Genomic DNA, 27,255 nt, shown 5'->3' with positions numbered 1-27,255 from the left:
GAATGCGGGCGGCAGAGTTTTGAATGATTTGGATTTTATGGATGGTAGTGGATGGGAGACCGGCGATGAGGGCATTAGAGTAGTCCAGCCAAGAGGTGACAAAGGCATGGACCAGGGTTTCAGCAACTTTTGGAGAGAGGTATTGACAGAGACGAGCAATGCGTTGGAGGTGGAAGAAAGTGGTGCTGGTGAGCTTGGAGAGTTTTAGGGGGAGGTCGGGTAGGTGGAGGAGGTGCGAACAGTGAGATTTTAGACATTGACGAGAGCCAAAGAGTATGGCTTCCGTCTTGTCAACATTCAGCTGAAGGAAATTTGTGCTCATCCAGCCCCTGAGGTCTGACAGGCAGGCTATCACAGTATATTCTGTGAAGCGCTTTGTGACGTTTCGAAGGTGTGATAAGGTGTTATATCAAATGCAAGGGTTATTATTACTGAAATTATTTTCTATTTGAAGAGAATATATGTAGCGTTCACAATATGAAGCACAAAATGATGTCTACGTCACATTCACATACTCTAGGTGTACTGGTGCCAAGCCGCAATGTAATATAATGCACCATTAAACCTATTTCATAGTACCTAAAACCTTGGAGTAAAAACAAAGCATGGTGAAGACTCATTCCTTTGAGTAAGCTCATTATGTTTGGTTAATACTAAGATAGAGATTTAAATCCTTTGGGTTATCGTTTGATCTCTTATTAAATATTAAAATAAACTTTCCTTCAGAGGTTGCCTGCTCCTCAGTATTAAAAATGACTTAAAAAATCAGACTCCAAAAAAAAAAGCAGGTTGAAACCTTGTGCAAGCTTTCTTACTCCAAACACCTGATAATAATTCTTTTAAGAAAAAACAAAAATAAATTGGTTACTTCAATGCATGGTTTGTGGGACACTGCTGTGCGCAATTGGCTGCCGTGTTTCGCCCACAATTATACAGTCAATTCACTAAACAGTATATTCCGTGAAGCGCTTTGAGACGTCTGATATAAGTGATATATCAAATGCAAGGATTATTGTTATATATTTATCATTTCTGTAACATTCCATAAAATGTTTCTTTAAAATTACAATACACCACAAGAAGTAATTCCACCTCTGAAATATTATAGTAAATAATAATAATAATCCTTGCATTTGATATACCGCCTTATCAGATCTTCGAGATGTCTTCAAGTGCTCACAGAATATACTGTAAAGTGAATTGACTTATTTTGTGGGTGAAACGTAGCAGCCAGTTGCACACAGCAGTGTCCCACAAACAATCGTGAATTGAGTGAACAAATTATTATTATTTATATTTTGGAATGGATTAATACCCCCGGAAAAGTGATCTGCCAATCAACTAACAACTGGCTTCCTACTTACTGTAAGGTGAACAGAGGCATGTGGAGTAAGGAAACTTGCCCAACGTATTGCTATGCCGGCAATTGAACCCAGGTCCTCTCGCTTGTGAGGCGATGCTCTTAACAACTGAGCTACAGGACTCCATGTTCACACTGAGCCCTGCATCCCATCTGTCTTTTGGGGAAGAGAGAAAGGATGTAGGAAGTACTTGCCAGTGGCAGCACAGTGCAACCTATGCCTTCTGTTTTTTTTAAAGTAACATTTTTAAAATAGATGGATTTCCTCTTCTCCTGCACTACTTAATTAGTTACACATGAAACCTAACATTAAGTATCTCATTTTAAAATAGCGCAACCTATTGGTCAGTTAATTAAAACAATCTATGCCTTTATTCTGTGCAATTTTAGATCTTTCAATAGAATAAATTGGTGATTTAATATGAGCTGAGTACTTACTCTGCCTAATTTTACAAAACTTTTTTGACAGCTTACATCCACAAAAAGTGAGTCTCGACTGAAACATCTTCTACAACGATTGCCTGGTTACTGTCCTGAGTCCATGGTAAGAAACATTTACTGCTGTTGAGATAAAGCCTCAAATTTGCTGGCTGTCATTTATTGGTATAATAAATGATTATTATTAGTGTTATTACTACTATTATTATTTATCTCTAGTAAACCAGTTGCAGATATCATTGTCACAATGGGATCCTTTAACTGACCTAATAATTATCTTTTCTTAACCATGGAAAAATTACTTACAATTGTGCATATCTGAAATTACTGGATATATGATGTTTAAAACATGTTTTGTACCAAACAATTATATATTTAAACAAAAAGAATTGTTTTGAACACTGATTAATTTGTTCTGAAGCTTGCTATGTAATTTGTATCTGGGCTTATTATTTTTATTTCAGGTTGAGTTCTGGGTTTGCATCAACTCTTCTTTGCCTGGTAAGTAAGTAAGGATGTGAACAAGCTGAAGAGAGTGTTCTTGTTATACTTACTTCAAACAAAATCATTTTAAATATTGTAAATTGTCTTATCTTAAGTTACAGGGTTAGGTAGTCTTCCATTTGAAATCAGGTGTAGCATTTTGCCACAATATATATTCTCCATTCCACAAATTCCCCAGCAATGTTGAATACAATGATAGACATTTACATTGCGGAAGGATACCATTTGGCCCATTGAATCTATACTGGCTCTCTGATCAAGTTGCACTTTCCTCTCCACTGCAGGTTATCGGCACCAGTACAACAGCAACTTGTACTCATGTAGTAACTTCCATGTAGAAAAAAATAACTGCTTAGAAATTATGATGGGAAGCACCAAGAAGGGACAAATTCCAGGTCATTACTCTTTCCCCCACCACCCCCAAAATCGGTCCAATAAAATGTCCTTTCTTGGCTTGCCTCCTGCAGCATGACCTTTTCCTGTGATTTTACTAAGACCTCTCCTTCCATTGCTTACATAGCTGAAAATTCTTTTATGATCTTCCTTGCTGCCACGTGTGATTTGTCTCTAAATTCCTACTGCTTCCAATACTTATTTTGCCTGAACTTCAAATACCTTTTGAATGATTTGTTGTCATTACTCGTTTTTATATCTTCTGACATACTTTTGCTTATTTTTATCTTCCTTCTATAATCTCTCCAGTTAGACATGGGTATACAGCTAAAGGGAATGAAGCAGATTAGGTAAAGCAGCAGTACAGTTCTTCAAGTTGAGGTGTTTTTATTGAGAGGGTGGTAGGGATTGGGTTTCTGACACTTCCAGAAACCCATCACCGTGCTTAACAATATCCAAATGAGAGTTTCACATATGTACGCCATCTATAAATGGAAATTTCCCTATGTCTGGAATGAATCTATGTCCCTGGAGGAATGCATCCTACTTACTTTATTCTGGGAAATATTAGGTGCAGGTTGGCAAGAGCCAAGGCTTAGTAGCCAGAGGTGTGCATTTGGGTATTGCTGGAGTTTTACCAGATAAAAACAATTGGTTTGCCATTAAGAGCAATGCTTGGAATGGTTCCTGCTGCTTGGGCAGTTAGGACCACGCTTTCCGTTAGGGCTTTGACTTCCAGGGTTAACAGGAGCTGAGTGGAAAAAATCTCTGCTACCACTGTTACCTGCCCATCAAGTCCTGCTGATGAGCCAGGCTGGATGGTCTGTCATCGCAGTGCCCAGGATTACTGTGGACCTGCCTGGCTCAAGAACAGACGACCAAGATCGCCACAGAGGGTTGCCTCGATCCCAACTTTCTGACTTTGAGAGGTGTTTCTTAAAAGTACACTCGTCATGTGAAAAGGCAAAGTAAGGTAATGTGACAGCATTTTGCTGGAAATGTTTACCAGTGGAAAATAACTGGAGTTGGGTCTGTATTTACGTGGAACACATTCAGGGGCAAGGATGTGGCCAAGCCTAAATCCGTGTCGTAGCTCATTTCAGCTGCCAGATGATTTGTGGCTAAAGCCTCCACATCCAAAATGCATCCAGATGGGCAGGCAGTTCATTTGATGGAAATTATTTTGATAACGTTTTGCTGAAGGAGGAGCTGGAAACAGAAGAGTTCTAAGGAAGGCTTGTGGTTCTGGTACTTATCTAGCTTAGAGACTTTGTAGTGCTGGCTCCTATAACAGCTGTGAAGGACTGCTTCAGCCTTTGAACACATGTTAACTTGAAAGCAAAAATCCTACTGTTTGATATTTGGTTTATGAGTGTCTAAATTCTAGTGCTACTGAAAAACCTATACCTATTGAGAATCTTTAGTAAAATACAACAATTTGCATTTGTAGAGTGCTTTGGACCTAAAATAACATCTCAAGAGCATAACATATTTGACATTGAACAGAAAAATAAGTGTCAAAGATCTTGATCAAATACGGTGGGACAGATATATTTTCAGAGGTTTTTGAAAGCTCAGAGGTAGCAAAGCAAATATGAGAGAATTCTAGAATGGGGGAAATGTTGGCTGAAGGTTTGATCATTCACAGTAAAGCAAAAGAATATGGAGTGAGCAATGTGGGGGCCTAAAATAATAATAATCCATGCATTTGATATAGTGCCTTATCACGTCTTTGAGATGTCTCAAAGTGTAGCATATTGATTAAAGCACTCGCCTTGCAAGCGAGAGGAACTGGGTTCATTTCCTGGGTCGGGTGAAACCATAGATAAGTTTCCTTACTACACATGCCTATGGGACAATAGATATGGATTCTGAACCCACTGTAGGATGGCACGAAGGAAATTAGAGTGTTCGGAAAATCCATCCTGGAGGTGATAGAAGCATGGATAAGGTTTTCAGCAGCAGTGTGAAGTAAGTGCATATGTCCTGTATACTGGTTAGAGCACTTGCCTCACAAGCGAGAGGACCTGGATTCGATTCCTAGACAGGGTGAAACCTTAGGCAACTTTCCTTACTACACACACCTCTGTTTACCTAGCAGTAAGTAGGAACCCGGTTGTTAGGCGATTGATGGATTGCTTTCCAGAGGTAATAATCCATCTTAAAAAAAAAAAAAAAAATCCCCAAAATATATTTGGTCACTCAATCCACGACTGTTTGTTGGACACTGCTGTGCGTTTTTGGCTGATGCATTTATCCCACAAAATATACAGTCAATTAACTTTACAGTGTATTCTGTGACACATCTCAAAGAAGTGATAAGGCAATACAATACAAAATTACATTTGTATAGTGCCTTTCACATTGGGAGGACGACCCAAGGCACTGGACAGTCAGGGATTTGGACCCGGGTGGGGCAGGTGGATTTGGATTATGAAGTGGGGAGGGCAGGGAGGGTAGGAGAGTGGCTGAAGAGGAGGGTCTTGAGACATGCTTTGATTGAGGCAAGGGAGGGAAGGTAATGTGGGATGGAGTTCCAAAAGGTGGGGGTGGAGAGGCTGAAGGCCCGACCGCCGATGGTAGAGCGAGGACAAAGATTTTGAATGGGGATCCAGTGGAGCCGGGCGAGGATGGGGGTAATGGGGTCACGAAGCCTGGTGCGGGAGAGGACATGAGCTGCAGAGTTCTGGATGATCTGCAGTTTGTGGAGGGAAGCACGGAGTTGGTGCCTTACCAAATGCAAGTATTAGTATTATAAGTTCTGACTCGATCAGAGCTTGATGTCATTTCGGCAGCCAGTCAAACCGCAAATGTCCTAGAATGCAAGTTAGAGGTATAGAGGTAAAGTTGGTTATCATACCCATGGAAGTTAACTCTATGAGGTAGCACAGGGATGAGGAACTGGAGAGGATCAAAGATGAAGTTCTAAATAAGACCATAGGTGACTGTGTGTGTATGGGATGTGAAATAATCCTTGCATTTGGTAAAGCACCTTTTACATTGGGAGGACATCCCAAAGCACTTCACAGGATATTCTGTAAAGTGCAGTGATTGTGTATTTTGGGGGCGAACATGGCAGCCAGATTATACAATGTTCCACAAACAGCCATGAAGCGAATGACCAATTTTGTTTGGTCATTTTGGTGGGATTATTGATCAGGACCTTCCCATGGCACTATTCTAACAATGCCATGGGATCTTTAACGTCCACTTGAACAGGCAGAAGGGGCCTTGGTTTGAATCATCCAAAGGACAGTATCTCTGACAATGCGGCACCCCCTAGCACTGCATTGGAGCATCAGCTTGAGTTCCAAATGCTGATGTGGGCCTTGAATCCACACCTTCTGACTCAGAAGTGAAACTCCTATGAGCTGAGCCAGGCTGACACAATATATTTGAAAAAACAACATACATTTGTATAGCGTCTTTCATGTCGGGAGGACGTTCCAAGGCACTGGACAGTCAGGGATTTGAACTCGAACAAAGGGTTGGGATCAGGAGGGGTGGAGGGTAGTGAGTGTAGGGGTGACTGAAGGCACGATTGAAGAGGAGAGTCTTGAGACGTGCTTTGAAGAAGGCAAGGGAGGAAGCTAGGCGAAGGGACTGTGGAATGGAGTTCCAAATGTTGGGGCCAGAGATGCTGAAGGCCTGACCACCGATGGTGGGGCGGGCTGGTGGGGGGTCATGGAGCAGGCTGGAGCCTGGTGTGCCGAGGGAGTGGACAGGCATTGGCACAGGTAGGAATAGGGATATTTAAGATGATAGAGGGGTGAAGTTCATGCTTATAAGAAGAGTGATGACAGCAGTTTTGAAATGGGGAAGAGACCGTTACTAATAATAATAATAATAATAATAATAATCCTTGCATTTGATATAGCGCTTTTCACGTCGGGAGGACGTCCCAAAGCGCTTCACAGAACACACTGTAAAGTGAATTGACTGTATATTTGTGGGCGAACGCGGCAGCCAATTGCGCACAGCAATGTCCCACAAACAGTCGTAGATTGAAAATGACCAATTTAATTATTGTTTTTGGTTTTTTGGAGGGATTATTATTAGGCTCTGTGTGGAGTAAGGAAACTTGCCCAAGGTTTCGCCCTGACCTGCCTGGAATTGAACTCAGGTCTCTCACTTGCAAAGCGAGTGCTCTAACCACTGAGCTACAGGACTCCACAATAGAAGTTAATAATAGCTAACAAGGGGTAAAGAAGGGTTGGTCAAAAATTATTTTGGTGGATAGTTAGATAGAATGAAATGAATATTGTGAAAGTCAACTGTTGCTCCCAAGTTCTGGCTAGGTGGCATGACATAGAAAAAAAGAGTTTGACATTAGAGAGAGGATTAGTGAGGAAGCTAGGAAGCAAATGTTCCCCAGACCAAAAATGTTTGAAATGGGCTAGCGGTCTAAATGGTGAAGAACATTAAGAACAGTTAAGATTTTTTTAAATATAGAGCCCCTTTGTCCCTCTATTGCTTCAGGCAAATTGCAAAGGATGTATTAGAGTACAGTAAGACAAGACGATTCATTTTGAATTCGCCTGCTTCCTAATTGTGTCAATACATACTTGTCATGGCCATTCCTCAAAATGAATTTTTCCAGCAATGTTCCAGATGAGATGAGAAAAAATATAGAGCTGAGAAAAAATATTCATGTGGGCTTCATTTATTGGCAGAGGCACATTCTTCCTTTCCTGTGCAACGTGAGAGTGGTACTGACGTTCACATACCACTTCTCCCAAAAGCAACACAGGGCAACCTGGTTAGAGAACGGTCATGTGGGTATGGTATCTCGGAGGCTGCGTTAAAAGGGAAGGTGAAAAATGACAGGCTTCTGAGTTGTCAGGTTAATGTCAATGTAATTTCCTGCACACTGCCCATGTACGCTGTGCACAAAATAAAGCTGCTAGTATCAGTTGGATAATAATTGGATAGCATGTGTGTCCAGCGTGCAGGAAGTGACATTAGAGGGGCTTCTCCAACATACAGAGGGTACATTGACAGGGACCTGCTGACCAAAGGCCACCCGTATTGAGACCCTTGCTCAAGCAAGGCACTAACAGGTTGCCTTGTATTAGCAAAGATGTAGGATTATATATTTGTCCTTTTTAACAAATTTAAGCAAATAACATCATGATTGTTTGTAAATTTAATTCAAGCAATGCTTGGACTGGCTTGATGCACCATTTTTTCTAGTTCTGTACAATTCCACTTTGCTGTGCATTTTCAAATAATTCTAAATATATGAAAGGAAATACAGGAACACAAAAACTTATTTTATTCTCAACATCCTCCATATGTCCTAGGTTAAGATCTGCACATTGTTGGAATTTTGGAAAATTATTCCAAAGGACTTTCCTCCTTTCAGATTTTGTCATCCTGATGTTAGGAACTTACCCTCACATCTCATCATATCTGTGCTATGTATATATAAGCTGTAAAAGCTGCTTTGAAGCAATGTTTCAACTCATTAACTTCAAACAGTAAAATTCTTTGAGGGAACTACAATCACTGATAAGGACTCAAAGAACTTTCAGTTCTTTAGCAGTAGAAAACATTCTCAGTTTTGGATCATAGCTCCATTGCAAAGCATTCCTCCTTTGGCATCCCCTTTGCCACGTGGTATTTCTAAAATGTCCAACTTTCTTTGATTTGCCATCTTTGTCTACCCAAATAATAATAATCCTTACATTTAATATAGTGCATTTCAAGTTGCGAGGATGTCCCAAAGCACCTCACAGGATAAGCTATAAAGTGTAGTGATTGCCTCCACTGGCTCCCCATCCCCCAGAGGATCGAATTCAAGATCCTCATCCTCACCTACAAGGCCATTCACGGCCTTGCTCCCTCCTACCTCTCTGATCTACTATCCCCCTACTTACCTGCCCGTACCCTCCGTTCCTCTGGCTCCAGTCTGCTCCTCACCCCCCGCCCCAACCGCCCTACCATCGGTGGCCGGGCCTTCAGCCTCTCAGCCCCTAGGCTCTGGAACTCTATCCCCCAGTGCCTTTGCCTTGCTTCCTCCCTTTCCTCCTTCAAGGCCGGTCTCAAGACCTTTCTCTTTGACCGTGCCTTCAGCTCCCCTCTCGACTCTCTACCCCCTCCTCGCTCCCTCCCTTCCCTCCCCTCACCCTGACCATTTCCCCCCTGCTCGGGTCCTGACCCAACTTCCCGACGTGAAAGGCACTCTATAAATGGAATCTTGTTGTTGATTGTGTATTTTGTAGGCGAATGGGGCCCACAAATGAAGTGAATAACCAGTTTTATTTAGGGCATTGTTGGCCGGGACATCAAGAGAGACTCTCTTTCTAGACTGTTGGCTTATTGGAACTTGATTTTGGGAGGAGCAGGTTTGGGTCATCACCCGGCTGTTCATTACTCTATCAAGAATTAGTTAAGCAGAATGCATTTCTTGGGGAAAAGAGGGTGCATTCCAGACTTGGGAATCTCCATGTGCATGTAGGTGGTGTACATGGAACTCTCTGTTGAGTGTGGATACTCTTAAGCATGATGATGGGCTTCCGCTTATGTCAGACACCCGGCTTACCAAAAATAATTATTACTATATTCCAGGTGCTGCGTTTTCTCAACCAGTACAAAATTCTCATCTCAATCAGAACATGAGGACACATATTTTGTTCAGATGGTTTTGCTCTAGGGATAAGTATTACACTAGACCAGAAGGTTCAGAATTTCAGACCAGCATTACCTCCGCATTCTTGGTCGTGTAAAATCACATTCAGAGCATGGAAAAGTACAGAACAGAAAACGCTACTGTGTTCCATCTGGCAGTTTCAAAAGTAAAGAAAAATACTCTTAATTTCTACCCGAGCCTTTTCTTATTATTCTCAGCTTCAATAGGCTCCACAAAACTTCTGCATAATTCCGGCTCTACATATATTTACTTGCCTTATCCTGTATGCTCTCCGATGCCAATCTGTGATCTTTTCTGCAATGACCATACTGCCTATTTAATGACTCTTAATGAAAATAAATCTTCTGTATTTCAACTAAAATGTTAGACCAAAAAAGCTTTTCTGCCCATCTGAAATCCCACAATAATTAATTATAACAGACTGAAACTATTAACTTAAATAGTTGCAGCTCATTAAATTGCTGTACTTCGGGCCAGTCTGACAGTTAGAAAATGAAGGGATGCATATTTTTTACATTTGTAATAAAATAACTGATTCCTCCAAACAAAGCCTCTCTTAAATATTTGTAATCTAAATATTTCTGGATTTTGTTTCTAGGTGCATCGAAGAAGCCTGAAGGTTGGGTTGGCCTTGGGTGTTGCGAGCTGGCCATTGCTGTGGAATGTCGACGTGCATGCAAACAGGTAATGTGTTTCAGCTGTGAATTGTCTGAAGCCCAGCATTTCAGGAAGAGTTCAAATAAATAGCTTAGAAAAATACTGCACTTGAGTTTTTGGCAGTTATTGTTTTCTGGTGGATTTTTAGCTCAGGTCATTGTTTTTTTTAAACTGTTGGACCTAATGTAAGTTAGTTGTTCCCCCCTTTTTTAAGACATTGTACATTGTGTTATAATTGTCACCTTTTTAATGAACCACTTCATGCAAGCAGAGACCATATCCTCTGTGATCTTGGATCTTGGCCTTGTTCTTATTGGCCTTGTTGAGTATATGCCCGAGGGTTAAACCAATTCCCTTTATGAAATTTGCCCACTGGATTTGACTTGTCACAGATGCCTGCATTAATTATTGCCCAACAGGTGGCAGCACACCCCTTCCTGCAATTGTTTCCTTTCCCTCCAGATCCAGCGTTCCCATTTTTCTTAATTTTGAGGTGATGAGTATTACTGTAAATTGTGGCCCTACAATCCATCTCTTGGATAATAATATCAATAATGGCATTTGATATAGCATCTTTCAGGACAGAAATTTCTGTCGAAGTGCATTCACAGGATTGACTAAAGTGTAGTAACTGTAAAGTATAGTTGGTGACTCGGCAAATGTGGCAGCCAGTTTACGCATGGCAACGTCCCACAAACATCCACAAAACAATTTGATTTGGGAGAATTGTCGGCCAGGACACCGGGAGAAACTCCCTTCTCTTTTCTAATTCTGTTATGAAATCTTTAAAGTTCGTCTGTACAGGAACCATAGTTTAATGTCTCATCTGAAGGATGGATAGGTCATAAATTGAAGTGGGAATAGAATTGCATTAAAGCAACTGCATAAATCCTGAGACCAACTCCAAAAAACAGAAGGAAATCTCTTGGAAATGTACTGTAAATATTTGTCTTCATATTATACACTGTTAAACTTGATTTGATTCTGCTTCTGTTTAAAAGCGGACTGGTATTTTCATCCCAGAGGTGCAATTTAAATGGTATAGCAAGGAAGGGAAGGTCACATGGAGGACATCAGTGTCAAAAGCAAATTGGTCTTGATTTTTCCTTGTTTTACAACCTATGTTTTAACACCTGGATACAATGTGTTGCCAGTGCAACTGAACGTAACTCTTCAGCCTTTCATCCACAGCCAAAGTGTCTTTAGAAGTTGGAGCACATCGCATAAGACAGCAACAGGTTTGTCCACATCTGGAAAGTTGCTTAGTGGAAGCACTCAGCAAGGAGTCATTCTTAAGATTTTAGCAAGTGCGAGGCATTTTATCCTTGCTGATCCTTAAAACTAGTCCTAGATATATTTACATCACTTCTAAATAATCTGTTAGTACGAATAATATTTTAACCAAGACAGCTGAAGGCACAGATTTTATTTAATAGGCCTTATGTTGGAGCCTGTTTCCAATTGTGTATGCTACAATGTTAATGCAACACAATAATTTATATTTGCTATGCCTTAAGCACTGATCAGTATATCACTCATTTTCACATGAAAGCAACGAGGCATAGCCATGTGGCATCGACCTGCAGGTTCTACGGTGATCAAGTAATTCCAGGTTTGAGGTTTGTTTTCTTGAGCTTCTATTTATGCAGATACCAGTTCAACAGATTTGGATGGAATCTGTAGCTTGGGCAGCTAAAGTTAACATTTTCAATACTAAAATGATGTACTCGTTTTAAAACAACTTTCCCAAGTTTTTAATGCGGATTATTAAAGAATGGAATAATTCCAGGAATTATTCCAATGAAATTTCTTATTGTGTTACTTTGTTGGTCAAGTCTTACTTTGGAGTCCCGTACTGCAGTGATTAGAGTACTTGCCTCGCAAGTGGGAAGACCTGGGTTAGATTCCCAGGTTGAGCAAAACCTTAGGCAAGTTTCCTTACTCCACGTGCTTCTGTTTACCTTGCAGTAAGTAGAAACCTGGTTGCTAACTGATTGGTGGATCACTTTCTGGGGATAATAATCCTTCCAAAAAAACAACCAAAAATTTGGCCCCTCAAAAACCAATTGGTCACTCAATCCATGAATGTTTGTCGGACACTTGGCAATTGGCTGCCGTGTTTTGCCCACAAAATATAGTCAATTAACTTTACAATGTATTCTGTGAAGCTATTTGAGATGTCTCAACAATGTAATACAGCGCTATATCAAATGCAAAGATTATTATTAAGTCACATTTTTTACACTGTCAGCAGTGGATATATGGCCCTCCTATTCATTGGGCGTTCTAGCTGCTATGTTATAGAAATATTAATTAAATTTGGAAAAAAGTCTGTTAGCCAAGAAATTAAGATTTTCTCTGACTGGATAATCTTTCTATTCAAGTAAACCTGGATGTATTCTGAAGGCAATCTGTTCATATAGTCCATGAATATGATGCTGGGTGAGGTGTCAATAGTCCATTTGGGGATCAAAGTGGGAGACTTGAATTAAATTACGTATATAATTAAGATGCCAGTAATAAGAGTAGAGGACCAACAGCACTAAACTTGTGGGCAAACCCCAAAATCTTTAGAGTGAGTGTTGGCTTCTCCACAGCCCAACAGTATACGTTAAATGTTGATGAAGGGCTCTTTGTATCATAGTAAAGTTTTGATACATCAGCTGCCAAGAAGGTACAAAGCATATTGGCTTTTTTCTCCTAGGGCTCGACATATCAGAATTTCAGCAGCATGCATCTCCAAACTCATTGTGTTTGAGCAAATATAATAAAGAGAATTAAGAGAAACCAAGCTTATTTACAGGATTGCCTCTGGGACCTGAATTGGGATATCTTACTTCAGATGACGATTTAGTTGAGTATTTCTGTTCTGGGACTAGATTGTATCCAGAGGCCAAAGGTAATTCTTTGGTTAACCAGCTGCACAGTCATTTCTGTATTTCTTCAGTTTGAAGTGCAAATGGTGCATACGATCTTGACATCCTGTTTTGCTCATGTTCCCCCTTCCTGATTTGTAACTCATAGAAAATTGCCTGCATCTGATCCAAGTCTGGGATTGACAGGTGATTGTATTTCCTTAGGTCTTGTTGGCACAGTAATGCATTTATAGTGGTTATACAACAACAAAATTACATTTGTAAAGCGCCTTTCATGTTGGGAGGATGTGCCAAGGTGTAGAACAGTTAAGGATCAAGACCCAAACTTGGGGGGCAGGGTTGGGATGAGGGAGGGCAGAGGGGGTAGGAGAGTGGCTGAAGGCACAGTCAAAAAGGAAGATTTTGAGTCATGCCTTGAAGGAGGCGAGAGGGAGCAAGGCGAAGGGATTGTGGGATGGAGTTCCAAAGAGTGAGGGCAGAGAGGCTGAAAGCCTGGCCGCCGATGGTCGGGCAGGAGACCTGCAGCAGGCCAGAGCCTGCTGAGCAGAGAGAGCGGACAGGTTGATAGAGTGTCAGCAGGTCAGAGATGTAGGAGGGGACAAGGCCGTGGAGGGCCTTGAAAGTGAGGATCAGGATGTTGACTTCTATCCTCTGAGGAATGGGGAGCCAGTGGAGTCGGGTGATGGTGGGGATGATGGGGTCACGGAGCCTGGTGCGGAAGAGTACAAGAGCTGCAGAGTTTTGGATGATCTGCAGCTTCTGGAGGGAAGAGTTGGGGAGGCTGACAAGGAAGGAGTTTCTGTAGTCGAGCCTTGAGCGGACGAATACGTGTATGAGGGTTTCGACGCCCTGAAGGGTGAGGCGGTGGCGGAGTCGGGCAATGTTTCGGAGGTGGGGGAAGGCAGAGCTGGTCATGGCATAGATATGGGAAGAAAGGACAGTTGAGGGTCGAACAAGACGCCCAGGTTCCTGACTGGCTTGGTGAGGTGGATGCTGATGCTGCCAGTGCCTGAGATGCGGAGGTGCTGGCGAGAGCCAATCAGGTGGGCCTTGGTCTTGCTGACATTCAGCTGTAGAAAGTTGGCTCTCATCCAGGACTTGATGTCAGACAGACAGTCTGTCAGGTTGTCAGTTGTCCTGGAATCGAGAGTGGAAGCAGAGAGATAGAGTTGGGTGTACGTGTGGAAGTTGACCCCATGTCTGCGGATGATGTCACTAAGGGAGAGCATGTAGAGATTGAAGAGGAGGGGACAGAGGCCGGAGAAACTCCACACGAGACTGTGCGCGAGCTGGAAGGGAAACTTGGCGGAGACAAATTGGAGACAGTTTGAGAGATAAGCCCTGAACCATTCAAGGACAGAACCTTGTAGATTATGGTGAGAGGAGAGGCGGTGGAGGAAAATGGAGTGGTCCACTGTATTGAAGGCAGCAGAGAGGACAAGGAGGCAAAGGGAGCCCTGGTTACAGATGGACAAAATGCCATTAGTTGCCTTGACCAGAGCAGTTTCCATGCAGATTTTGTTCTGCCTCAGATACAATAATAAATTATAACAAAAATACTAAATTATTTGTTAGTAACTGGCTAGTAACTAGTCTTTCTCACGTCAGGATGACATACCCACAAAATCTGCTTTCTACTTTATATCAAAGTCAATGTGATAAATTTTGTAAATGTTCAGGTTACACTCATTTTTAGTGTTTTGCTTACAAATACACAGTCACTACATTTCACAGTAAAATCCACTGAAGCATTTTGAGATGTCTCAATGTTGTGATTAGGTGCTATGTGAAATGTAAGGATTATTTTTATTGTATCTGAGGCAGAAAAAAATCTGTTTGACAACACTGGTAATTGTTATCTGCTTACTACATCTTTGATATAGGTTACCCATAACGGTATTGGTAACACATAGCTTATTAGCATGAAACGCTGGTGAATTTCATAGTAGTAGTTGCCTTGCCTACCTAGGATGATCCTACCAGTCAGAAATTTGTTGTGCAGGGTTGAGGACATTTGTACACCTCTAAATCTTGAATAAGACAGGCTGAGTCAATCGAAGTCTGCCTTTGCACCTGTGTTGGTTACCACATGATATTCGCATTAGTTGAATCCAACCCTCTGAGCCTCTGAGATACTTATGTCACATCGGCTTTTTCATGTGGTTGTTGGGCAGGGTGGGACAGAGAGAAACATAAACCTCCACTAGAAAAATGAAGGTTGTGGAAAGTGATTCATTTACATTAGTCACATCAACGTTCTTGGTGAGATTAAACATATCTTGAAACTCTTCTCTCTACTGCAGGATTTGACAGATTTTCTTTCAGATAGAACATTAGGTGCTTTAGTCATGTTCTGTAGTGGAGTCCTGTGGCTCAGTGGTTAGAGCACTTGCTTTGCAAGCGAGAGACCTGAGTTCAATTCCAGGCAGAGGGCGAAACCTTGGGCAAGTTTCCTTACTCCACACGCCTAATAATAATCCCTCCAAAAACCAAAAACAATAATAAATTGGTCATTTTTCAATCTACGACTGTTTGTGGGACATTGCTGTGCGCAATTGGCTGCCGCGTTTGCCCACAAATATACAGTCAATTTACTTTACAGTGTGTTCTGTGAAGCGCTTTGGGACGTCCTCCTGACGTGAAAAGCGCTATATCAAATGCAAGGATTATTATTATTATTATTAGCTGCAATTTAAGTCACGACTGTTACTCAGGGATAATAATCTGGTGTGGAGGGCGCTATATAAATCCAAGTTGTTGTTGTTGATGGTGTAAATTGGTGGTGAAATTCCACGTATCACAGTTTGTGATAGGCGTATTTTTAAAATTTCATTTTCTTTGTGTAATACATCTGATGAGTAGATATGGAGGTAATCTTCACCTAGGTTGCTAGGCCTAGCAGTAGTATCTTTGGAAGTGGATTGGAAAGCTTACCTTTTTGACTGCGCTTTCTGTCATCTTTCTCCTCCTCACGCCCTTGGCTCAGAACCTGAGCTCAGCATTATCAACCTCTTTGAGCGGAGGCCCTATGTAAAAGTACATTTTATTGTACTGTACTGACTGGTTTGAATTACTACAATGCTTGAAATTCCATCTACCGCCAAGGAATCAACATATAGGGAATTCCAGCCATAGAGGGTTATTATACTAGTCTTTCACTTAACCCTTTCAATAAATCTTGGAAATTTGTTTTCAAACTACTCTCGCCAGAACTCAAAAATGCTCATGTTTTCAATGTAAATGAAGTGTCCATGTGAGATGGAGTCACTAAAGTTTATCTTAATCTAAAATTTCTTTTTTTTCTAAATTAATGTTTTGTTGGTGAAGAAATGTTAAATCTTAAGTTCTGTGGTTAGGATAAACATTTTAAAACACTGGGCTGTATTGTCTAAATGTACATAAATCTGAAAGTAATCAGCCTGTTTTTAAAATAGACCTGTGGTCAGTGAAGTTAATTGATTTATTTTGGATAGAATCTAAGCAGGGGACTGACTGCTTCAGCATATTGAACCTTGAAATTTATTTGATTAAATGAAATGTGTTGAAGCCTTTTGATGCCAATTCTGAGATCCAAAGAGGTGAAAAGTTTTTATTACAATGTTTTTCTTTTAGGCCTCCTCAAAGAATGACCTTAAAAGCTGCAGAAAAGAATATGAGGTTTGTATGATTAATAGTGGAAAGTGACAACAAAATGAAATATGAGGCTCTGTGCTTTTGATTTGTATCTATTCACACTGTTAAACTATGAATCTATGATTGTCATGCAGATAATCTATGATTGTCATGCCCTTTTAACAGTCAGGAGATTACAAGATTGTTCTCTGCATATCAGTTAATAATCAGTCTCTATATTTCAAGACTTTCACTTGGAATTATGCTAGCATACCAAAACGAAACACCACACCCTACCCTTGTTAGTTGAGACAAATACTAACAACTTGCATTTATATAGCACCCTTCACATGGAAACATTTCAGAGTGATTGACAAAGATTTGGTCAGATGTCAAGAAAGAAAGGGAAGGAGGTGATGGCTATGTGTGGATTTTGAACAAGTAAAGGGAAGGAGGTGATGGCTATGTGTGGATTTTGAACAAGTAAGTTTTTAGGAGGGTTTTAAAGATATAGAGCGAAGCCTAGAGGGAGGGCATTCCAGAGATTAGGGGAGTAATCGCTGATGGCTCAGCCACTGATGGAGGAGGGGGACATTCAGCAGACAAGAGTTAGACGAGCAGTGGGGAGAATGAACAGAAGAATGGGGTAGAAGATCACAGAGAAAAGGAGGTGGAAGATGTGAAACAAGCAATCGAGACCAAATGTGAGAGGAAAGAAAGACCAACTTACATTTATATAGCACCCTTGACGTGGGTAGTATAACAGAGCACTTATGAAACCAGTTGATGTTGGGAGAAAGGCAGTTCTAAGCAGGTGGTGACAATCTTAAGGAATGTCCAATCTGTCGCCTCAGAGATGCAACTAAGTATTCATTTAGGTGTAGAAATTGAACTATATTCAAGGAATAAGGAAGTCCACATTCTGGGAATCACAAGGTAGTGCTCCGAGGTGCTATCCTGTGTAAAGGGTGCTATAGAAATGCAAATTGTTATTGCTGAAATAGTAATACCTCACTAAAGATGAGTATTATCTCTTAATAAAATTATTCTCAATTTGCTGAATTATCCATAGTCATTAGTTGGGGTTGGCATAGTTCCTCAATTTGATGTTTGTATTCTACTACATCTGTGATTTACATCCTTTAAACAATTACAACCACATTTGAAGCCTACTGTGTAGCTTTTTTTAAAGAAGTTCTGATTTCTCTTTCATCAATCGTGCTTGCTTTGGTTGCAAAACAAATCCAGATTTCCACTTCAGTGAGCTCACTAAAAGGGTAGGGGAGCATTATATGGTTCCAGCAGGAAGCATCCTAAACAGACAGTTATCTTCTTTATCATACTAATAACATGTGGAGTATTATTGGATTGAAGGAATTACGAATAGGGCATTTGAAGTTGAAGGCACTTTTTAAAATGCAATTGTAAAATATAACGTGTATGCTTATATGACAAAGTAGACCTGTTTTTCAGTCTATCCACCCTGTCCGTGGATTAAATTAGAAGTGCCCCTTTAAGTTAAAAAATTGGTATAGGTAAAGGCAGGTGCAGGTAGAAGGGAAGGGTAGGTGATAACCTGAGAGGAAGGGGATACTTGAAGGTTGGGTTGCTTGAGATAAGGCATGTGAGAGGCAGATTCAACACCCGCACAGACCAGTGGGAAAAAAAATAATTTTTCTCTTGCTTTGAAAATGTTTATTGACTTTAGGCTGAATAAAAGGGCATGATTTGCTATAAAATCCGGGCTCTTTGTGTGTGAATATAATCTCTTCAAAAGAGGGAGGGGTGGAAAAGAAACAACATTCTTAAATTCTTTGGTGGTGATGGAAGAAGTTTCCTCATTAGCTCCCCATGAAACATAAAGAAATAATTCATGCTTACATCCTGTTTCTTCGTACTGTTTCAGTGCAGACCATGAACACTGATGACTTTATCTGGTTGTAAAAAAAACAATTTGGAGGAATTTCTGAGCCAGAGCATGTGGGAGCTAGGTTAACATCAATGGATAGTCATTAACCCTGAGGCCAGTTAACTGATCTTGTAATTTCCACTGTGTGTGTTAATTCAACTTTCTCACACTATCAGACTCCATAATCATTCCCAGCCAGCTTTCCTGATGTAATTCACAGCAGTCTTCATTTAAACAAATGTTTTCAAAAGCAACAGAGAGTGTCCGAGAAGATGAAGGTTGTCAAATGTATATGTGTACTCTGAATGCCTAGTGCTGTAGTAGGATTGCAATAGTATTATCTCATTGCCTAAGTAGTTGTGTGAAACTGACATTTAATTATTCTTTTCTAAATTACCTTTCAAATATTTGTTCTGATTAGACTAACTTGAAAACAGTCTTAAATAATGTCTTCTTGTAAAGTAGTTATGTTTAAAGGGTTTATCGTGGTTTTTTTTAACACCGATTTCAACTCGTATTTTTATAGGTCTTGGCTGTGCCTGCTTCAAGGTTTCGCCTCCCTCTCTGAGGTCTCTAACCACTATATTCTTTCCTACCGCAGTGGTGTCTTTTTATCATTTTGTTTACTCATCCGCTGTGGTTTGTGCTGCTAATATTTAACATTTTAAATTTGCTCCTACTCTGTTCAGCTTCCTCGAATCTGTGACACAATTCCATTTGTTACCCCAGTTGTACTTGAACAGCTGTGCTTTAATTGGCTCTTATTAAGTTGTGATAATTATTTTTGTGTTGTAATTGCACGCAATCTGCAGTCTCTGATTGGTGTTCACTGCTAATGTCTTATAAAGCTGAATGAGGGCAGGTTGGTTGATACCACTGCAGAACATAATACACCTTTAATATGGTTGTTTTAAAAAAAAGTATTTTAATAAGAGGGAGATTACTGAATATTTTTAACAACCCAGGAAAATGACTACTGGTGCAGCCTTGGTCACTCTTGGGAACAAGTAATCATTCTCAGCTGGAGCATCAAGCCATTATTGGGGAACAGGACTCAAACCTTCTTATCAGTTGTACTCTATCTATGGCCAGTCACAACACTATTGTTAATGCCATGGTCTGCATGCTTCCATCTTCAAGACAGATTGGTTGTGCGCCCATGAGAGGTGTTTAAAAAATGGGAGTGGGCATATTTAGTTATGTTTTTGATTATATCTTGCTGTTATGCACATTAACACTTACGTTGGTTGTATTTCAGACTGCCTTTTACAGCTGTGTGAACAGAAATGAGAGTAAGTTATGGTTTCTTTAACCAGGGAATGGAGGATTTTCTGTTTCCCAAAAAAGACCGTAAATGAAAAGTTTTTTAGTGGTTCAGTAGAACTCGCAGAAGTCTTATCTGTATAAATCGGATAATGGCCAAAGTTGACATTCTCCCGAGTCCTGTTTAATTTCGTATTAAATTCACTTGTATGTATCTGCACAAGTCGTATTTAAAGCGTAACACCACCATTGCACTTGCTGCTAATATACTCTGAGCTGACGGGTCAAAATTCACTCAAACGGAACACTGCACATACACACCTCAAAGCGCTCCACGCCCTCCCTCCCGAGGCCTAACATCATTGTCATAACATGGCGGTGGGTGGAGAGAGGAAAGAGCGTCACCCGATCATGTGGTGAGTGAGGGGGTGTGGAATATCTGATCACGTGGAGAGTGAATGGGACCTTTCACCCTGTGTACGCTTACCAGCCTTGAAGTAGTATGTACAGTGCCCCACGTGAAACAGTCCTGGGAACCTAAGTCTGATCAGTCATTGCATGTGCACTTCCCGACTGCAATGCCGAAGGACCACATGCGTAGTACAGAACAGTGAATAAGTACAGAAGACGAGGCTTTCACCAGTCATCGTTGCATCAGGCAATGCAGATACCCCAACCAAACACAAATTTAATTTATATTCTATTAAAACGTTTCTGTTTTGAAACCTGTTTGGTTGTGCCATCCATTGTACAGTACAAGTTTTCTGCACGTGTGGTACAATATTGTATATGTAAAGAATGGGCTACCATAGCTTTAATATGCATGTGTTAAACATGCTGCAGTAGCCTTGCCTTAATGTCACCAGCCAATTCAGTACTTGTGCATCGTTAATGTTAATCATATAAAATCTGACATACATATGTATAACACAGAATAATTAACTGTAGTGCAGCTTAATAACCAAAGTACTATTATAAATACAGTAGGATATGATATGAATATAAACTGACTGAACTTGATTCTTGCTATTCAACATAAATCTCTTCCTTTTAATGCTTCTGGCCATCTGTTCTTTTCATTGAGTACCATTTTTTAATGTATAAGTGAGTAGGGAAGACCAATAGTTTACATGGGAATGGTAATCCTTTTCATAACAATCTTTAATTTTTGCAATTACTTAAGATTTGAAAAGATATTGCAGCACAGTTCTGGAATTGTAGATTATATGAAAAATAATATTTATGTGTTTTTGTTTGCAGTGGGCTCCCTATGTTGTAGCTATGCAGGACGACACACAAACTGCAGAGAATATTGTCAAGCAATTTTCCGCACAGATTCTTCTCCAAGTCAATCGCAGATTAGAGCAGTAGAAAACTATTGTGCCTCTATCAGTCCACAGCTTATTCACTGTGTTGACAACTATACACGTTCATATCCCATGAAAAATCCCATTGACAGTAAGTAACAAATAGTTTTCTGTTGTAGAAATTTTAAGAACAAACTGTTTGATGTCTGTTGAATGAAGAATTTTAGTTCATTTGCTCTTGAGGGTTAATTCATACATGACATTAGCTTTCATTACAATGGCAATTAATTATAAAAACACAGTTCATGTAGTGTATTACTGTTGCAGATGTTTAACATTGCCTTTTCCTCAGCATTGCAAAGCTTCATTAGCACTGGGTGAATATTCTGCAGGAACTGGCCATTCTAGAGAGGGCTTGAGACTTCAAAGAATGTCAACTATGAGTGTTTATTTTAGTTAGGGGACTGAAATATTACTTTTTGGGTGACGGTTCAATGCGTATGTTTTTTTTAAACTATCAAACAGCCCCATCTCACTAATATATCTCTTAAGAAGCAAGAATAAAACAATACTTAAATAAACTAGGGGCCACAACAGAATTGAGAATAATAAGAATTTCACACTAGAATGAGACGATCGATTGAGGCGAAGATTGAGAGGCAATATGATTGCTGTCTTTAAGATTCTAAACAGACTGGACAATGTAGATCAATCAGGCTGTTTCAACTTGTCCAGATAGTAAAACCAGAGAACATGGCCTGCGCTTGGAGGGGGGTAAATTCAGAACAAATCTACGGAAACACTATTTCAGTGAGCGAATCGTGAATCTGGGAGAGGCTCCCTAGGAAGACGGTTGAAGCAGGAAGTGTTGATTCCTTCAAACACAGATTAGATAATTTTCTTTTAGGAAATAACATTATGGGATATAGTACATAGGTAGTTTGAGATATATGTACATGTGACCCCCAGGAAGGTGAAAGGCAAACTTGATGGACCTTGGTCTATTTTTTGTCTAGCATTTCTTACATTCTTATGAATGCATCATTTGAAAAGAGTGTGGCCAGAAAGCATGTGAAAAAGTTTCACATTTAAGTCTGCAGGTACAGTATCAGAAACATTAATATTTGGCATTGTGATTACCAATTGGATGGTTTCTTTTGCATGAGCGTTAGTTTTAATATGTTAACCTACGTAGCCAGATTCAAGGCAATCACAGTCATTTTTACAAGCAATGACATGAAATAGTCTTGCAGGAATTATCAAAGCTGCTAAATCATACAGTTCTTTTTATGTCAGGTAGGTAGTTCAGTTAAATAAAAAGCAAAATACTGCAAGTGCTGGAAATCTGAAACAAAATCAGAGATTGCTGGGAACACTCAGCAGGTCAGTCAGCAGCTATGAGAAAGAAAAGTGGATCAACATTTTGGGTCCATGACCCTTTGGAAGGATCTCTGAGGTAGTTCATTAAACTGTATTCTGGCTGTGTTTGCTATAAATACCTGAGGGTTGTCTATGGGCAATGTGTAGGCACCAAGATACTTTAATAATGTAGAATTGTGTTCAAATCCCTTCTCTCCCTGACACCCCCCTATCTCCTCACTTCCCAATCCACCATCGAGCGCCTCCACTCAACTGGACCGGCCTCCTGCTTGTCCTTCATGCCCTCCACTCCAGCATTGGAGATCATGCTTTCAGCCACTACACCTTGAAGCTCTGAAACCTCAAGCCCTCGGCCTGTCTCTCTCCTTTTTCAAGTCCCTCCTGGAAACCTTCCTTTTTGACGACCCCTCCCTCCCTCCCCCTGCTTGGAGTCAGGCACTGTTAAACGCTCTGAGACGCTACCCTGCATGGAAGGCGCTATATAAATGCAACTTGTTGTTGCATAAATAAAGATTTAAAGAGTTCATAACTGCAATTATTATAAATTAGGGAAAGGTAGAAATAGGAGAATTTAAGTATCATAAAGTACTTGAATATGTGTATACGGACTCAGATACAGTAGAAACCCAGTTTGCGGTCACCTCGATAATCCAACCATCTCACAATTGCGGGCATATTTTCACAGTCTCTTTCATTGTCAATGTTAAAAGATAGGCTGTCTGCTTCAGTAAACCGGGCACCTCACTATTCAGGACAGTGAATTGATTGTATCCGCTACAGCGCCCTCCTCCGCTTCAAACACGGTACAAACACCCCCTCTGATGTAACCTGTGCGCTAGGCCTCGGGCTTCTTGCGCTGTTTCCTCAACGATGCTTCTGTGGGCAGAGTGGGCTCTGGTTGCGCATGCGTCGTGCGGAGAATTGGGATTGCGGAAGCAGTGCGAGCGGGAAATCGACTTTGGCCAGCGCCCCTGGCCTAACCTGAGCTCCTGCAGCCAATTCTTGGTAAGTGCTGTAAATATGCCACCACAGAAGGAGTTGTCCTTACGTGAGAGAGTGGACTTAATCAAAACATTAATGATTTGGATTCGGGAATCAGCAGTAAAGGTTCAAAATTTGCAGACGACACCAATTTGGGGGGAGTAGTTAATACAGAGGAGGCCTGCCACAAATTACAGCAAGATATTAATAAACTTGCTGAATGGGCATTTAAATGGCAAATGCATTTCAATGTAGAAAAGTGTGAGGTGGTACATTTTGGTAGAAGGAATAAGGAAGTCACATACATCCTGGAAAATAAAAACCTAAATGGGGTAGAGGAGCAAACGGACCTAGGGTTACACATACACAATTCACTAAAAGTAGCAACACAGGTTAATAAGGCCATTAAAAAAAACACAGGCATTGGGGTTCATTTCTAGAGGGATATAAATGAAAAGCAGGGAAGTTATGATAAATTTCTACAGAACCTTGGTTAGACCACACTTAGAATACTGTGTGCAGTTCTGGTCCCCACATTATAGAAGGGATGTAGAGGCACTGGAGAGGGTGCAAAGGAGATTCACAAGGATGATCCCAGAACTGAGAGGTTATACCTATCAGGAAAGGCTAAACATGCTTGATTCTTCTCTTGAAAAGAAGAGCGTAAGGGGTGACCTGATAGAGGTCTTTAAAATGATGAAAGGTTTTGATAGGATAGACATAGGGAAGATGTTACCATTTGTGGGGGAGACCAAAACCAGAGGCCATCAATATACAATAGTCACAAATAGGGAAGTTAGAAGAAATTTCTTCCCACAGAGAGTAGTGGGAATGTGGAACATTCTACCACAAGGAGTTGTTGAGGCAAATTGCATAGATGTATTTAAGGGAAAGCTAAATAGGGTACATGAGGGAGAAAGGAATAGAAGGTTATGCTTAAAGGTTTAGTTGAGGAAGGGCAGGATGAAGCTCATGTGGAGCATAAAAACCGGCATAGACCAGTTGGGCCGAATGGCCTGTTTCTATGCTGTATATTCTAACGTAAAAACAGTAAGCACAGAATTCATAGACTGTTTCACTGGCTTTGGAGAATGTAACCAACTTGTGTTCTGCCAAAGGATGGTTGAATACTTGACAGCTTTTGTTTTAAGTGTGACAGTGCCTTTATTTTAATGAGATTGCAAAGTATGGTTGTTGAATGTTCATCACCCTTGCCCATTACCTCAGTGACCTGAATCACCCGACCTGTTTCAATAACCAGGTCACCTCACTAAGTAGGTCACTTTTGCCCAGTCACTTGAGTAACTGGATTAGTGAGGTTCTGCTGTATATTGTAAAAAGAGTGTATACATCTCTCTCTCAAATATATATATTAGATATATATATGTGTGTGTATGTATAGTATATATATAGCCAGTGTTATACATGTAAACTATTTAAAAACAAATGGGTCACGAGCAAAGCAGTGTCTGTGTAGAGGATGTACTATAAGATACAGGAGAGAATCATTACAGTAAAGCAGCTGTCAAACATGTTAGACAGAGTGGTGTGAAATATGAGCAGTAAGGTCAGCAATAGGTCACCCGAATAGTTAGCACATAGTAATGATCTTAGTATTAAATAACTCTTAGCAGACATAGATACTCCTGTCTCTGTGAGCCGATCATTCCTGGACATTTAGTTATCACTGTAATGTAGTCTTCAATAATACAGTGGAGCTTTACTGCTGTAATGAGCCTAACCCACTAATAAATATAAAACATTTTGACAGGAGACATTTTTTTAAAATCTCAGCTTGCCCCGTTTTACTTTCTTTTCCCAATTCTGCCTATTTACTATTTTCTCTCCTCTGGAACCGCACCCTCTAGAACTCTCCCTCTTTCTCTCTTCTGCTTATTCATTTCTGACTATTATAATCCAACTCTCCAGGCTTGTATTGCTGTGACAGAGCAGAGGACCATGCTTGTCAAAGCACGTGCCGAAGAGTGCTGATGACAATGGCAACAGAGCATGAAATTGTTGATGGACTTATCGAAGGTTGTAAAAAAATGCCGCTGCCTCAGGATCCACTCTGGCAGTGCTTTCTAGAAAGTTCCGGATCAAATAACACTTCAAATGGGTTACCAGCTACAGCTGTCGATGGTGCTAAATTACACTGTTGTTCAAAAGCAAATACATCTGTCTGCAGGTGGGTATAATTAAAATGAAGTACAAATGATTATTTTTAACCGTAAGGAAGTACCATCCTTTGGATGAGATGATAACCGGAGGTCCCATCAGTCTGTTCAGGTGGACATTAAAAATCTCTTGACACTATTTGAAAAGAGAAAGGAGTTTCTCCCGGTGTCCTGGCCAACAATCCCCCAAATAAAATTGGTCACTCAGTCCTTGGGGACATTGCTGTGCACACGTGGCAAGACCTTTCTGATGAGATATAAATCATGTCTCTGTGTCAATCGGTTATTGAGATCTTGGCTGATACACTACACACATTGTAGTTTTATTAGTATAGAAGATATAATATATATAAGATATCTGGAGAGCATTTCATTCCAAGTCAGAAACAGGCATTAGCTTGGTCTCTGCTTCTCCTAGTTTAGAATGAGATCCTCCTGTATGATGAGGATGAGGAACGATCACTACTGGATGGTAGCAGACAGAAATGTCCATCCAATGTATGATGAAATAGCCCCATCAAGGAATAAGAAAGGAAGTGTTAGATTACTTCAGTTTTGTACTGATTTTTGCAAACTTTGCCTGTAAATCAACCATGTGGAGAATTGCTTAAATGTGTAACAAATTTAATAATTATATTGTAAAAATAATAATCCTTGTATTTGATAAAGCGCCTTATCATGTCGTTGAGACATATAGTGCTCCAGAAAATATACCATAAAGTGAATTGGCTGTATATTTTGTGGGTGAGATGCTTAGCCAATTGCGCCCAGCTGTGTCCCACAAACAGTCTTGGACTGAGGGACCAACTTGGTTGCTACTTACTGCTAGGTAAACAGAGTCATGTGGAATAAAGAAACTTGCCTAAGGTTTCGCCCCGGGAATCGAACCCGGGTCCTCTCACAGTAGAGGACTCCATTGTATTTGTATTCAAATTTGTATTTTGACCTCAAGACTAGTACTTTTTTTTGAGGATAAGCAACTCCTGTCTCTATTTTAAACAATCTATGTCCTTACATTGACAGGGATCTGTGTATTAAGTTATACAGCACAAGGTGGGGAAGTGCAACACACTGGCAAGAATTTGACAGGATCTGTGAATATAACCCTCAGGAAGCCTCTATGTTTATGTGCTTGGCTGATGTAAGAGAACCATGCCAGCTGGGTTGCCAGAGTCTGAAATACTGTACTAACTTCAATAACCGGTAAGACTCTTTCTCTGCTTTAAATGTCATAGCTTTATATACAAAAGTCCTGCTTTTGTGGTTTTATTACAATTTGACCTAGTCTTCTGAGGTAATGTTAAGATCTTAAAGGAATAACGTTTTCAAGGCTATTGGACCTTGAAGCATTATAATGGTATAGATTATGTTACAACCTATTTGTTGAGTCCTTACATGACCTAATACAGTAACAATAAGTGAAAATATACCAATTTATCCATTGTGGAACCTTCTGTTGGCACCCGTCAGCACCTCCACACCTCAGCACTGTCAACATTACCATTCAAGGATGCACACTCTACCTCACTGAGCCACTCCAGAACCTTGGCATCTTGTTTGACTCTCAACTGTCCTTTCTACCCCACTTATGTACCATGATCCGCTCTGCTTCCCGCACCTCTGAAACATTGCCCGGTTCCGTCACTGCCTCACCCCTCATCCATGCATTCGTCATATCTAGGCTCGACTACGTCAACTCCCTGCTTGTCGGCCTTTCCAACTCTTCCTTCCACAAGCTGCAGATAA

At 40.5% G+C, this 27,255-nt stretch overlaps 1 protein-coding gene across 1 annotated transcript in view; it reads left to right on the top strand.

The window, feature by feature from the left end:
* The window catches only part of reck (reversion-inducing-cysteine-rich protein with kazal motifs), a 76,060-nt gene that overhangs the window by 21,515 nt on the left and 27,290 nt on the right, over positions 1–27,255 (top strand). Inside the window, exons 5-12 of the mRNA XM_007898126.2 lie at positions 1,830–1,904; positions 2,263–2,299; positions 9,946–10,031; positions 16,493–16,537; positions 19,660–19,693; positions 20,925–21,122; positions 25,262–25,520; positions 26,533–26,712. Coding sequence (XP_007896317.1) covers positions 1,830–1,904; positions 2,263–2,299; positions 9,946–10,031; positions 16,493–16,537; positions 19,660–19,693; positions 20,925–21,122; positions 25,262–25,520; positions 26,533–26,712 — 914 coding nt within the window. The remainder of the gene's footprint in view (positions 1–1,829; positions 1,905–2,262; positions 2,300–9,945; positions 10,032–16,492; positions 16,538–19,659; positions 19,694–20,924; positions 21,123–25,261; positions 25,521–26,532; positions 26,713–27,255) is intronic.

The sequence above is a fragment of the Callorhinchus milii genome, unplaced genomic scaffold (genome assembly GCF_018977255.1).
Source record: "Callorhinchus milii isolate IMCB2004 unplaced genomic scaffold, IMCB_Cmil_1.0 Scaffold2, whole genome shotgun sequence".
Taxonomy (NCBI): domain Eukaryota; kingdom Metazoa; phylum Chordata; class Chondrichthyes; order Chimaeriformes; family Callorhinchidae; genus Callorhinchus; species Callorhinchus milii.
Note: the sequence above shows the minus strand (reverse complement) of the source record. Positions and strands in the feature narration are given on the sequence as shown.